Source organism: Microplitis mediator, chromosome 6 (genome assembly GCF_029852145.1).
Source record: "Microplitis mediator isolate UGA2020A chromosome 6, iyMicMedi2.1, whole genome shotgun sequence".
Classification (NCBI taxonomy): Eukaryota; Metazoa; Arthropoda; class Insecta; order Hymenoptera; family Braconidae; genus Microplitis; species Microplitis mediator.
The window spans coordinates 383,046-398,009 of record NC_079974.1 but is presented as its reverse complement, the minus strand read 5'-3'; the positions used below and the strand labels follow the sequence as shown (position 1 = coordinate 398,009).

The following is a 14,964-nucleotide window of genomic DNA, read 5'->3' as shown; positions in this document are numbered from 1 at the left end:
TTTGTAACAGGTCTGATAGTTTCGCCGGAAAAGTAAAAAGATCTCAAAATTTAATATGAATTCGAATTCAACCTCAAATAACTTTTGAACAAATAGATTTATCAAAAAATGATAAGAAACTTTTTTTTGTAGAACATTTAATTTCCTACAAAAATATGCCTACCAATTATTCCTATGACCTATCGTTAGCTACTTATAAAAATCAGAAGACGTAAAAAAAATTTTTTCCATGTTATTCTTATGGAAAATAGAAAAGTGCGATGAGGAGCCTCTCAATGTTAATATTAAGAGCTCTAATTTTCACAGGCGTCTTCTTTTATATAAATGAAACTTTTGAACCCGTTTCCGAGAAAGAAAAAAGTTGTTATTTTTTGGATCACCCTACTATTCATATTTGAAAATCATTCGAAACTTTTAGATGTTATGTGCACCCTAAATAGAGTTAAAATTATATTCAATATAATTAAACAGATTCCCATTTTAAGAAATGTATATCATACACGGAAAAAACAGTATATAGTAATGGCAACTCTCTGAGATAGTGCTGAATACTTTCTGTAAAAGAAAAATTTCAGACAGTACTATATGCTATCTAGACTGTGTCCACTACTGTCCGGAATAGTATTTGTAGTATTCAACACTACAATTACGTATGGCCATACATGCCCATACGTGGACTATGTACGGCCATATACGGCCATATATGCTTAATTAATCACGGGCATACAAGGTCATATATAGTCATACGTTTCTATGTATGGCCATATATGCCAATACATGAACTATAAACGGCCATATATGGCCATATATGTTTAATTAATCACGGGCATACATAGTCATACAAAACCATGTATGGCCATATACGGCCTTATATGATTCATATATGGTCGTGCATGGCTATAAAAAAAGTTGGTATGCCCATGTATGGCCATGTATGTTTCATTTTTCACGGGAGTGTTTATTTAGACAGTGGCTAGGGGTAATTTTTACTTGTGATTGTGAGTAAAAATTCATCTGATTGATTTTTACTTACTGGGAGAATAAAATTTCGTAAGTCAAAAGTAAAAAGTCGTAATGGCTCAAAATTACTCGATTTAGAATTATTTTTAAAATAAACTACATGGCAATGTTCATACAAGAATTCTTTCCATGTGCGCAGAACAGTAATCAGTACTATCTATATCTTGCCGTGTATATGGTTAGGCAAAATCATTTTTTCTCGAATAATAACAATAAGCAGCAATAATTACTTGAGTTTCGATCGGAAGTACTTTAATTATCGTCAAATTAAAAAACACTGTAATCTCATCAATCTGGTAAACTTCAGGTTCTGTGAAATATTCCTCACTGTATACCGGACATATGATATCCTCGGAAATTACACGAACGGATCCCTAAAAAATTATATTAAAGACAATATATTTATTGCGAAAATAAGGAACAAAAGTAATTAGAATATAAAGTTGACGTTATAATTAAATAAATTACCTGTATGCCAAACCATTGAGTGATAAAAACTATAATGATTGGGAATATCATATTTTCGTGTAAGCTGTTAATACCTTCGAATTATTACAGTAACTATGAGCCATATAATCGTAATTAGCTTTATATTGCATCGAGTAAGAGGTCTTATTTAAATCGGAAATTCGGAACCACCGATTACGTAAGCATACACTAAGCTATCATTACAAAATCAATTAACAACAATATAAAATTATTACATAAAAAAATACAAAGTAAATAATCAATGAATCAATTTTCGATTAAAATCTGCGTGCAACCATAGTAATATAACAAGGCCAAATATTGTCACGAAATTTGAAACTTATCTCATATTTTACATAATCGAATAGCAAATAATAATAATAATAATATTAATGCCCACGGTGCATGTTGGGCAGCCAGCGAGGATTTTGTTATTACTCCGTGGCGCGCCGTGGGCAATGTAGGTCAGCCTTCCACCTGCATGCTGACCTACCAATCGCGCAACAACCTTTACATTAGGTTAACTCCCTAATGTAAAGTCAAACTGAGTTCAAGACGATTTGGAACCCAAAAGTGCTCCCCACAACCAGTCCTTCTCGGTTGATCATCATATATAGGGGAGGGTGGGGCAGAGCGGCCCCCCTGAAATTTTGATCAAAAAAAAAATTTTTTTTTTTTCGACTAATTACTATAAATCCGATATGTTTGCGCATTTTTACCCCTACGCATGACATTTGGGGCAAAATGGACAAGCCCAAAATTTTGAAAAAGTGATTTTTTCTTATTTTTATCGTCAAATTAAAAAAAATTATTATAATTACACATTTCTAGCCCTACGCATGACACCTGGGGCAAAATGGACCAGCCGAAACTTCCGAAAGAATTATTTTTTCATATTTTTCGGCCGTTTCTCTATGTAAGAGGCAAATTTGGTCACTAAAAATTTATAAAAATTAAATTTTTTTTTTTAGTTGATAAATTTTTTAAATAAAGTAAAATTACAGAATTGATATTTTTTTTATTAAATAAAAATTAGTAATTAAGGTAATCGAGAGTGAACGATTTATTACACCTTAAAAAATTTTTTTCGAGTAATATAAGACCAAAAATAGTTGCCAAGAGAAAGAAATACATTCTTAATGATGAAAACAATTTACAAAAAAAAAAAAACGAAAAAAAAATTTTTTTTATCACTTTTTGGAGGGGGGCCGCTTTGCCCCACAAAAAAAAAACTTTTTTTTTCAGAATTTTGGCAAAATGTCCATAAATTTGTTCGAAATAGGACAAAAGTAAAGTGATCTTATGGTTGAAAGCCACAAAAAATAATAATTGGCTTAGGGGGGCCGCTCTGCCCCACCCTCCCCTACATATATTTTTTTTTTTAACTAATAGTATTTTTGGAACCTACTTAATAAATTATGTTAGATTATGACAAAATTCTTTAAAAATTCGATCATGAAGACAAATGCGATAACCAGATTTCTATAAAGAATCCACTCAAAGGCCCCTAAAAATAGCCAGGAAAAACGGCGCGAGTCACCAGACTACTTAGATACTACCTTAAGATAACTTTTTCTCGATTAAAAAAAGTATTGATTCTGAGGGTCAGAAACTGAGTCTCTGAATGTCAATTTAAATTATTAATTCAATTGAAATAATTATCTCTGATTAAGAAATCTAATTTGGAATGGTTTGAGATGACGTAGCTCTTAATCATTTTGAATCATTCCAAATTGTCTGAATTATTTCGCTTTCGAGTATAAATTTTGGAATGAATCATTTTAAATCATATTGAATTAAAAAATAACGAAATATTATTTTATGATTTAAAATTATTTTAAATAATTTTAACTCTCGAATTATTTCAAATTAAATCGAATTAGGAAATAATATTGCTATTAAGATAAGAGGCCCAGTTTCTGACCTTTTTAGAGTGCCGGTTGGGGTTACTCTCTAAACATGAATTAGTGAAAATAAGTGAATATTCACTAATTCCGAGTGCAAACCGAACCACTAATTTCAAAAAGTGGTTCGGTTGGCACTCAGAATTAGTGAATATTCTCTTATTTCACTTATTCATGTTTAGAGAGTAGTATATCTTATATTAGTTTATGACAAATAGTAATTATTATTTGTTAGATTCAATACGATTCGGTCTTTCGAATTATATAGTTTTTTTTAATATATTTTTGTCACTGACACTTTTATGCCATCGTACTAATTTAATGAGTTAGTTTTACTAATCTAAATAGTACTTTACACTACTTAAATCAGTGCAATAGTCATACTGTATGTTCAGTGAATTTAACTTACTGAATTAGTGGTTTGATTTCTCTACTTTGAGACTTGACATTCACTTATGAAATCAGTAAATTCAAATATATTTACTTATTCATTCAGTGAATAGTCACTAATTCTGCGTGGTACGATTGTTGCATTGACAAAAAGTGAATATTAGGGTGCTTCGTTTCCGGCGAAAGTATTTTTTTCGATGCTCATCAAGCAAAATATTGTTTTTTATGCTGAAACAAAAATTCCTGCCAAGTTTGAGCTCTTAATTACAATTTCAAGTACATTCCATTTGATTTCAAAGATTTCCCATTTAAAATACATGTAAATTAAATTACTTTTTTTTAACTTTTTAATACTCAGCTGCATTTTATGATATCGACGCGGTTTCTGTAGCAAATTGTAGGGCATTTGGTGTTCTTCAAAAGTGCCCATAGTTACTTAGCTGTAATTCCAGCTGTTTTACTTGTGTCCGTTGCGGAAGTTATTTTTCTATGGAATTGACCTTTATTGACTTGCGGAACGTAAACCAATGAAAGTACACTAAAAATGCTAATAGAGATTTTATAGGAAATTTTATTCCCTTCAAAAAAAGTCCTATGAGTCAAGTCACTAAAGTCCATAGTTTCCGAGTTATAGTAATTTTAATAATTTGAAAAATATAATATCAATTATAATAGTTTTTTTTTATATTTTATTTTTCAAATTATTAAAATTACTATAACTCGGAAACTATGAACTTAAGCGACTTGACTGATAGGACTTTTTTTGAAGGGAATAAAATTTCCTATAAAATCTCCATTAGCATTTTTAGTATACTTTCATTGGTTTACGTTCTGCAAGCCAATAAAGGTCAATTCCATAGAAAAATAACTTCCGCAACGGACACAAGTAAAACAGCTGGAATTACAGCTAAGTAACTATGGGCACTTTTGAAGAACACCAAATGCCCTACAATTTGCGACCAAAACCGCGTCTATATCATAAAATGCAGCTGAGTATTAGAAAGTTAAAAAAAAAGTAATTTAATTTACATGTATTTTAAATGGGAAATCTTTGAAATCAAATGGAATGTACTTGAAATTGTAATTAAGAGCTCAAACTTGGCAGGAATTTTTGTTGCAGCATAAAAAACAATATTTTGCTTGATGAGCAACGAAAAAATACTTTCGCCGGATACGAAGCACCCTAGTGAATATTCACTTAGAATTAGTGAAAAATCACTAATTCATGCTTAGAGAGTATTTGTATGTGAGTATATTTTTAAAATTACACACACATAATTAGTATGAGAGAAAATAAATATATATATATATATATATATATATATGATAAAAAAAAAATTTATTAGTATTATTAAATGAAGTACGAAATGTCGCATGGATCAATTATCGCTGAGATCAATTGTTGCGGATCAATTGTCGTGGATCAATTGTTCTCGGATCAACGGTCAGGTAATGCAGAGATCTAATTCGCCATAATCAATTCTCCCATTTTTTTTTATCAAATAAAATTTCATAACTATAAAGATATTGTTTTTTCAGTGTATACTAATGAACAATAAAAGGATTCAACATCCTGTTTTCCTATTTCGTGACTTATTGATTGCATATATTAAGTACATGTTATTAATCTATATTTATTATCAATCAACAATGTATCACAATGAAAACTTTATATAATTGATTGAATAATAAGATAAATGTTATAAAGTTTGATATAAATATAACCGGGAGAAAAAAAATCTTTATCATTATTTGTTCATAAGTTTGAGTTACTTTTGGTAAAATCATGAAGCTTTTATTCATTCAATTATTATCGACTATATTATCAGTCAATGCAGTATTTAAACCTGATGTAAGTTTTCATAAAGTTTAAATTAAATATCTATTAACCCATAAATTTATTTGTTACGTCCAGTTCAGATGCTGAACTTTATATTTTTTTTTATCGTGTTTTATTTTATTGTTTTGTAGAAATTTATTAGGTGGCCAAATTTTACTTTTAAATAAATTCAGACCGATAAGACATAATGTAGTTTTGAGTATGCTTTTAAAATAAGCCGAGTTTGTTTGTTTTGACTAAGATCAGAGCATTAATATATACACGCTGAAAAAAAAAAATGCCAACTATTATCATCTTGCAATAAGGAATGATTACTATCTGTATGCGATAATCATTGTCATGCTTTCATGTTAATTATCCGTTTCTCGTATAGTAATAATTACTATTGCCGATAGTAGTTACCATCTTTAATAGTGATATTTCTTGTATCTGAAAAATTTTTGAATTTTGCCTTCTAAGATAGTAATGATTATCATCTCGGATAAGAATGCTTACTATCTTCGATAGGAAAAGATAACATTAAAGATTAAGAGTCATTAAAATTAGAGGTGTGCGAATATCATTCGAATCGAATCGAATCGAATAGTAACATTCGATTCGAATTTTGAATCGAATATTCGACTATAATTCGAATAATTCGAATAGTTCGAATAAATCGATCAGTTCAAATAATTGTCTTGTGCCTTTAAATTAATCGATTTCGATGGAAAAGTTCGGATGTATTTGACAATTTGAATATTTTTTTCATAGAATTTATTACTAAAATAATAAAAATTTTATTGTAAAAAAAGTGTCATCCGGTCATATCCGGAATGAAAAGGATTATTTCGTATTTTGATTCGAAAATTCTACATAAATTAAATAAGACATGCTACACGGCAAAATTTTTTTTCATTTTCCATGTCAGACAGTATGCAAGATCTCTTAGAAATTCGATTTTCGAAAATCGGACCGAAACCAACAACTTCCCGAATTTTTTAAAATTTCTAATTTTCTTAGCGGGAAGTCAAAAATGTCGATAATTACGACGAATACGAATTATTTTTTAATTTAATAATTAGTTTATTATTTGGTTTGAATGCAGATTATTCGAAAAAATTCGAACTATTCGAATCGAATAATTCGTAAATTCGAACGTTTGCACGACCCCTAATTAAAATGTAAAAGATGGGAATAGTTACTTCGTTAAGATAGTAAGTATTACCTCTTTTTTTTCAGCGTGTAAAGTATCCGAGAAAAGTGTTCAAAAAGGATTGTTTCAATTTTTTTGTCGATAACATTATTTAAACTAAAGAACGAATTGCATTCCCTCGTGGACTTGGAATCACTGTTAAATCACAGTGAATTCACAGTCACCGTGAGTTTACGGTGATTTCATAGTCAATTCACAGTGATTTTGTGCCATTTTGTCATTGTAATTTAGTAGTGATTTCACCATCATTCCTCCGTAAATTAATGGTGATTTCACCGTGATTCCACAGTAAAATTATAGTGATTTGACTATAATTTTATGGTGATTTGACACCACAGTCGTCAAATCGTAGATTTAGAGTGGTATACCCTGATTAAAAGAAACGATTCAAAACAATTCAAAATGATTCAATTCTACTACTGTATAGATATACATTCAACATTGAGTGAATCGTTTTGTTTAATCAGGGTCGTGACAATTTCTTTTATTTACCTCGATATTCGAAAATCGAGTTTTCATGAGAACGCGGGGATAGCAGGCCCCGGACATCTATTCATATTATTTCCCGTGTGACGTCTGTATGGATGTGTGTATGTGAAGCTTTACTTTTTAAAAAAAAATTTATAAGATGTCAAAATAATTTTAAATTATAATAAAGTAATTCACATTTCGTAATTATTATTATTATGATTATTTTCAGTTTCAAAGTTTACGAATAAAATAGTAAGAAATTCACAGGAAATCCACTGTATATTCACTGCTAATTTACTGTATATTTACTGTGAATTTACCGAAAATTAACTCCCAATTCACTGTACACGGAAAAAATAATATAGTCATAATTACAATATTGTAGTAAAATTTAATAACAGATATGAATAAATGCATTCTGTATTTTAATTATCGCAAAACATTTAGTGTAATTTACTGGTTAGAAATTATTACATAAGAAGATATTAAAAATTATTATGCGTAATGTATTTTTTGCTAACACGATTATATTATCTGTATTTTAAATTCTACTATGGGTAGATAAAATTAAAAGTTGGTAGGGATAGTATATACAAATATGTATAACAAGTTCAGAAACTTTTGTTCAAAGGTGGCATCGGGCCGTTAGATATAGGAAAAGACTCGCGCGCGGGAGATCAAAACAAGTGATTTTTTAAATAGTATATTACACTACAAGGGCAGAAAGTTGGAGATTCCTGCACTGCGCGTCATGATGCCCGAGGCAAAGCCATAACTTCCCGAATTTTTTAAAATTTTTAATTTTCTTAGCGGGAAGTTAAAAAATACGAGGACATTTGTTATTTTTTAAATATTTCATCGCCGATATCTTTTAAACTAAGAAACCAATTTTGACGCTTACGGTAGCATTCAACGCAGTTTTTAGTCTCTAACACTAAAATTTTTTTGTAAATAATCAATTATATGTTTTTGATTTTATTCGGAAAAATATCTCTTTTGAAATTTTTCCATTTACGATATCTCTTGAACGAATGATTTAATTTTGATTGTACACACAAACATACACTCGGACATCATCGCGAAATTAGTCAGAATAACTTCGTAGAATCTTAAAACGTCGAGATCTGTTGAAAACTTGGTTTTCAAAAATCAGTCCGAAACCAATGTCTCCTTTTTTTTTTGTTTTCGTAAAAATTTTGAATTTTCAGTGCGAAGTTAAAAAAGTGGCCTGTTTCAAGTTTGGTAGACTAGCATAATACAATTTGATGTACTTTCTTTTGCTATTTTATGTATTTTTGGCTCTCATTTTTCTCCGTGTACCAGTAATAAAACTAACTTAGCATCATTCAATTTTAAGCTGCCACCCTGCTTGAAAAAGCGATAGATTATACCATAACTGTATGTATTAGACGTATACTTGAGTATATCACTTTTTCATAGAACTTATTCGTTCTCATAAGATCTCTATGGAGATTTATGAGAATCTAGTGGTGTATAGAAGATTTCCTAAACAGGACACTGATGCAATAGCATAATTAGTATGAAGCTCCAATGAAAAATATTCAATTTATTAATGATGATAATAATAAAATGATTTCAGCCAACTGCACAAATTAAGTTCGAGGAAATAACATTAAATATTCCACCAAATAATCCCTACATTGGAGATATGACAGTTGAAATAATTAGTCCTGGAGATATATTTTCAGTAAAATTTTCAATCAAAAAAGATTTTCCTGAAAATATGAAGGTAATTTATCTAAGCATTAAAATAAACATACAAGTAATCCAATTAATTAATTACGAAATAAACTTTTAAACAGTTTTCTTTCAGTGTTGAATTTGAAGAAGTTGAAGTATCTAAATTTGACATGTTCGTATGTGAAGCGATGGATGAAAAAGTTAAAGTTAAACCTGTTCTTGAACGTGGATTACCCGTTGGTAAATTTCCTACAGGTTGTCCTGTCAAAGCGGTAACTTATTATGTATTTACTAAATAACTATTGCCATTTATTTGTTTTTGTAAGATACACTTGAAATTTACGCCATTTAGCGCACAGTATTGTAGCTAAAAATATCAAATACGACCCAGCTGATAATAAAGATACCTATTTGTACGAGCTGTGACTATATTAGGCATTCGTTGTCGTATTTTTCGAATATTTCCCTGATAGCCAAGTTGGCGAGAAACTGGCGTCAAACTAAGAGCCGCAACTAGTTGCCAAGTTGACCAAGTTGAAATTTGGTGGCAAAAGTTGGAAATCCATAAGTTGACGGAAAGTTGCCTTCAATTTTCCCAGAAACCTGCCTTCGAATTGCGGCTCTTCCCTGGCGCCAACTTTTTGAGAAAGTTGGCGGTAACTTGTAGCCAAAAGTTACAAAAGCTAGAGTTGTCGACAACTTGTCATCAAGTTGGTCGCAAACTAATGAATACCAATTTTTTGACGAGCAACTCGTGCTATCAGGGTTCTTACAAAAACTAAAGGGCATACCATGATGGCAAGCGTTTCTCGTCAGAAAGTTAATACCAGTTATGTTAGTCGCGATCAACTTGAGGACAGCTTGACGGCACTGTTACACTTTGGACATGTTTAGATCAACTAAATTCTTACTAAACTGAATCAGTGTCAAAAATTTTTATTTTTGAGCATAGCACGTTTTTGCTTGGACATACTTACTAGCATTTCAGTCTATACTATATGAATACTGCTAAGCAAAATGACTGCACAATCTTAGTTGCTTAGGATCTACAAAGTGTTCAGATCGAAAACTTAGCAATATATTTTTGGCAACTTACTTAGTTCTAAGGACTTATAACTCTTAACCCTATGGACTTGACAATATATGCCTTCATAAAGTTGGCGACAATCTACTGCCGCAACTTGTCACCAAGTTGACACAGAAATTTTGCCACAACTATCCGTTAACTTATTGGTCGCCACGATACTGTCAACTTGGCTAGTAGGATATCGAGTACAATCCCGTATAAGATGCTTGTGTTGACAACCTCGCCTCCGGCTCGGGTGTCAATCGTCACATCTCACGCACGTTATATAAACTATGATTACAATATTTATTTATTTATTTACAGGGTAATGATTTTGAAATGAGAGAATTTCAAATCCAATATGATTCAATACCACCAGAATTCCCAGTCGGTACATTTTTTACTCAGATTGTAATATTCGAAGCTGGCAAGGATCCGTATGGAACCGCCAACGTTGATTGGTCATTTTATCACGAATTATCTGCAGTTACTAAAATACCTGAACTTCCTAAAATACCTGAAGCACCTGGTATACCTGGAATTGGTCGTTAGTTTTTGATTAATTCTTGTTTTTATTTCATTCATGTTGACGATGTCAATAATTACTATACTATTATATCTTATGGGTTTTGTGGGTTATTTAGTAGTTATTTAGTGGTTATAAATATTATTTATCTTGTGGGTTTTTCAGTGGTTATAAATAAATAATTATAATATAAATAATTATTTATGTAGATAAATAAATCAGTTATGCACCAAATAATTGGTTATTATTTTTTTAATCCGAAACTTAATGTTATAGAAAGTATCTAACTATTAAAATGTATTTGGCTAATAATCGGGGATAAAAGAACTATTTTTTTTGTTCTTCCCTGGTGGATCCTGATTACCGGAAATTTATGGTAAGTTTGTGATGATTTGCGATGTAATTGCTATAATTTTGTGAAGTCATCGTATGTTTACGTTAAAAATGGCGAACAATGGATCCATCTCTGATTTGTTTCGTAAAATCAAAGAGATTAAGCTCGAAGAGTAGAAAATTCATCAGAGACAAGTGGATAATAGCTTGTTCGCAACTGAATGGTTACCATGTTATCTCGAACCGACCAGTTCACCAGTGCAGGGCACTGGTGCCTCGGGGGCCTCTCCAAGTCTATTTGACCAGAGTCTTTTTATTTTCTGAGATGGTTAGAGTGAGTGTTGGACCCAAACAGGTATGGACTCGTGGTGGTTGTGGTTAGACACTACGCGTCAATAAGGCGGGTTCTTCGAACTTTCCTATGGTTAAAGTCCAGCCTTATCCCGAGTCAGAATTTTTAGAGTGGATTTACCCTCTATATTCTAAATTATGTTATTGAGGCTCAAATCATAGTTATATGAGGGTATTGAGGGTAAAATTACATTCAAGCATTAAGGGAAGATGTACTGAGCAGAACTGTAAATTTGACCTAACTTTAGGAGTTTTTCCTACTTTAACCAAACGTAGGGTAATTTGACAGTCGGCAGGAATCTAAAAATACCCTCCAAAATCTATTTTTCAATGGTGGACGAAATCCTTATCGAATCTTCGTTAGTCGATGAGAGAAATAAAGTGATGAAGTAGGCTTCGACTATAAGGTTAAAATAACTCCCATAATATTAATCTACAGAATAACGAAAAAATAAATAACAACAATGATGCGTCAACCAAGATTGACCGCTTTCCCTCCAAAAATCCTCAGGTTCCTTAATTTATGGTTAACCACCTGCACAGCGCCAAGGGAATCTCTAGGACTTATCGGCATCGTAATGTCTGTAACAGTGGAGCGAAACAACACTCAGTCGCTCGGTAAATGAACGAATATAAGATGGTATATTTTCCCCCTCAGAGATGGCGCCACAAAAGCTAAACTGGCCTCACTTAAATAATGACTCAGCCGCGTATGTCCCTGCAAGGTGGACTGCAGGGCACTGGACCATAGTCTGTTCCAGTGGGTCGACTTAGGATCTTCTGAGGTGGAGCATTGCGCCTCTAGAGAATTAAAGCAGACTCCTACCATATTGATATTTTACCGCAAATTTGCAGTAACGTTGCGGCATTTTACCATAAAATACCGAAATTTACGGTATTCAGAAGAATTACCGTAGATTACCATAAAGTACGGAATTTTACGGTAAAATGAGGCAATTTGCGGCAAATTACAGTTATTCATCGTAATACGAACCAGCTGGGTTGAGAAATAGTATATTGTGCGACAAGGGATGAAACAAGACGATTTCAGACTAGGGTGAGGCTGGCTGCCCGAGCCGCAGTCGAGGGCTGACATCACACGCAGTCTGAAATCGTGTTTCATCCTGAGTCACATACTATATTTTTCATGATAACCTGCATCAGAACTTCAAGATTCAGTGTCAGCTGCCAGTAAGAAACAATTTAATTTCAAGCCGATGATGCGGAGGATTGTTAGAGAATGAGAAATATGCGATTTACAGTCACTTATTAAATAGAAAATAAGACAAACATATTATTTTCACTCATTTTTTAGTAATTTCATTTGGTTAATTAAAACTGTCATTAAAAAAATGAAATGAGTAAACTGGAGTGACGAGTAAACAAATGAGAGTACCAAGGCTGCAAATGAACATTGAATATAACTGATACTGGGCTGAAACACGCATGTTTTGCGCGCTGTATGAAGGTATTTTTGAATTCCGAATTCGCTAGTAGTTGTTTGCAGCATCGTCTTGAAATTAGCTTGTTTCGACGGGCTATAGAGACACTGAAACTTCAAATTTCGATGCTGGTATCATGAAAATTAATTAAAGAATACAACTGATATTTTGTTTGCATTGTCTTTATTTTGACCTTTTAAATAATATTTAAAAATCTTAGAAATGTTATAAGACTTAGAATATTTTTTAGTATATATTGAGACAATGCAGATTGTCTTCGTCGTCCTTAGCCTTACGGTTTTTCTGCTATCGTCGCGTCACCGACCTAAAACTAGAATCATAGTGCCATGGTCACACGATTCATTATTACCTCAACGCATGACCGTGAGGGAGAGTGGGGAGTGAGTCCAAAACTCAGCCCTAAGACCTTATGGTCGTTGAACTTTACTTTGATCTTGAATCCCTACCTGCGCTAACGTGCAATTTAACTCATATAATTTAGTATTAGCGACTACTTGCTACTTAATTCTTTTATACTCTTATTTCATACTACTTCCTTAAAGTTAAGTTTATCTAGTTATAGTTAAGAATTTAATTAAACCAAACATACGGAGCCTTGCGCTCTTTTGTAATTAATAAATAAACACTGTGCCACGCGCCCAAATAATTTTTACTGGAACCGTTGCCGCCAAAGAACAACTTAGTTATTGATAAAGAAGTTACTGCGTACTATTGTAAGTAATTCTTATTATTATAATTGGCAATAAACTTGTCTAATTTTATTTATTTCATGTGCCTGTATTCTGTCTAATCCTTTATTTTACATAATCTTATATTATTTGAGTATAGTTTAAGATAAATAGCCGTAAGGTAATTTAATAAGAATTTCATCAATTGTTGGTTTGATCGAGTGCGGGTTTTTCTCTTGCGAGAACCCATCTGCGTTGTCCAGGTAATTACAAATTTTGTAAAGGCCAGCCTAAGACAGGGTTCAACCCATGGATTCTGGTGGCTGCTAGTCAAAATCGCGAGCATAATAAGCGATTTGTCTCAATATTTATAAATAGAGGTTTTAGATCACCAAAGAATTTCACTTCTATCACTTGTATTTAGTTGCAGGCGCTCTTTTTTTTCTACCAAAATTCAATTATATTAGAAACTAATAACATAATCATTCTGAAACTTGATGTAATCATTTAAAAACTTTTGATAATTATCCATAAGGTTTTTTGTGAAACTGTCATTTTTGGTTATCGAAATAAAGACATTTAGATTAATATTAATATTATCACTGTGTTGTCAATATTGCATAATGTCAAATCTATCTATTGACTACGTTCACTTACGTATACTACTATAGAAATAAATGTGCATTGTGTATACGTATGGTCCGCGAAAAGTTCCGGTCCACATTTTTTGAGGCGCTGTCATTATGCATGTATACGTCTCACACTGATGGTTTAATAGTATTAGTATTTTCGTGCGCGCAGCCAATAGAAACTTTCGCTTAATATTCTATTCATTCAAAAACCAAGAACAGGATTGCCTTTCAACTTCAAAAGAACTTACTTTGTTATTGGAATCATCGAATTGCGAATATTGAAAAACCTGTCATTAAGTCAAATTTCGTTCTAAACGTCTTAAAAAAAACATCAATAAAATGACTATACTAATGTTGATAACACACTATAGTGGTCCAAAAAAAAACATTGTTTTTTTTTTTTCAAGGGCTTTTATCTCAAAAGCTTCTCTAAGGTATAAAAAAATTCCCTTCAAAGTGCAGCTTGATATCTCAATTCTTCAAGAAGCTCAATACATTTATATTTTCCCATTTAAATAACACGTAAAAAAATTTTTTTTACGATTTCATCCGGTAAAACTACGAAAAAAATTTTTATCTGAATGTTCTACTCTAAACTCTAATACTCTAAACTGTTTATAATAATCACATAATTCAATAATCGTTTATATAATCAAGAATAATTTTTCTTATTACAATTTGGATATTTTTTCCTATCATCAGCAATTATTTGTAACAGATATTTTTTCTGCTCTTCACCTTTTCTTCCAAATTAATTATATTTTTCAATTAAAGCTAGTACTTGCGGATGGATACTGAATTTAATTTTCTTCATATCTAATTAAATTTTCTTTTATTGCGAATATTTAAAGCCCAATAACTTTTTAACCGTTAGGATAACGAAAAAACTTATTCAATACTTTTTTTTAGAGAATTAAATTTTCTACAAGAATAATTGAT

General features: G+C 31.6%; 1 protein-coding gene across 2 annotated transcripts in view; it reads left to right on the top strand.

Moving 5' to 3' along the window:
- LOC130669986 (uncharacterized) overlaps positions 1 to 10,806 on the top strand; it is a 51,436-nt gene extending 40,630 nt beyond the window's left edge. The window contains exons 1-4 of one of the 2 annotated variants that reach the window (XM_057473155.1): positions 5,518 to 5,634; positions 8,886 to 9,035; positions 9,109 to 9,258; positions 10,377 to 10,806. In XM_057473155.1, the coding sequence (XP_057329138.1) occupies positions 5,569 to 5,634; positions 8,886 to 9,035; positions 9,109 to 9,258; positions 10,377 to 10,604 (594 nt within the window). In that variant the 5' untranslated portion in view covers positions 5,518 to 5,568 and the 3' untranslated portion in view covers positions 10,605 to 10,806. Of the gene's footprint in view, positions 1 to 5,517; positions 5,635 to 8,885; positions 9,036 to 9,108; positions 9,259 to 10,376 lie in introns of those variants that run through there. The other variant, XM_057473154.1, reaches the window with a different exon arrangement.
- The last annotated feature ends 4,158 nt before the right edge of the window (positions 10,807 to 14,964 follow it).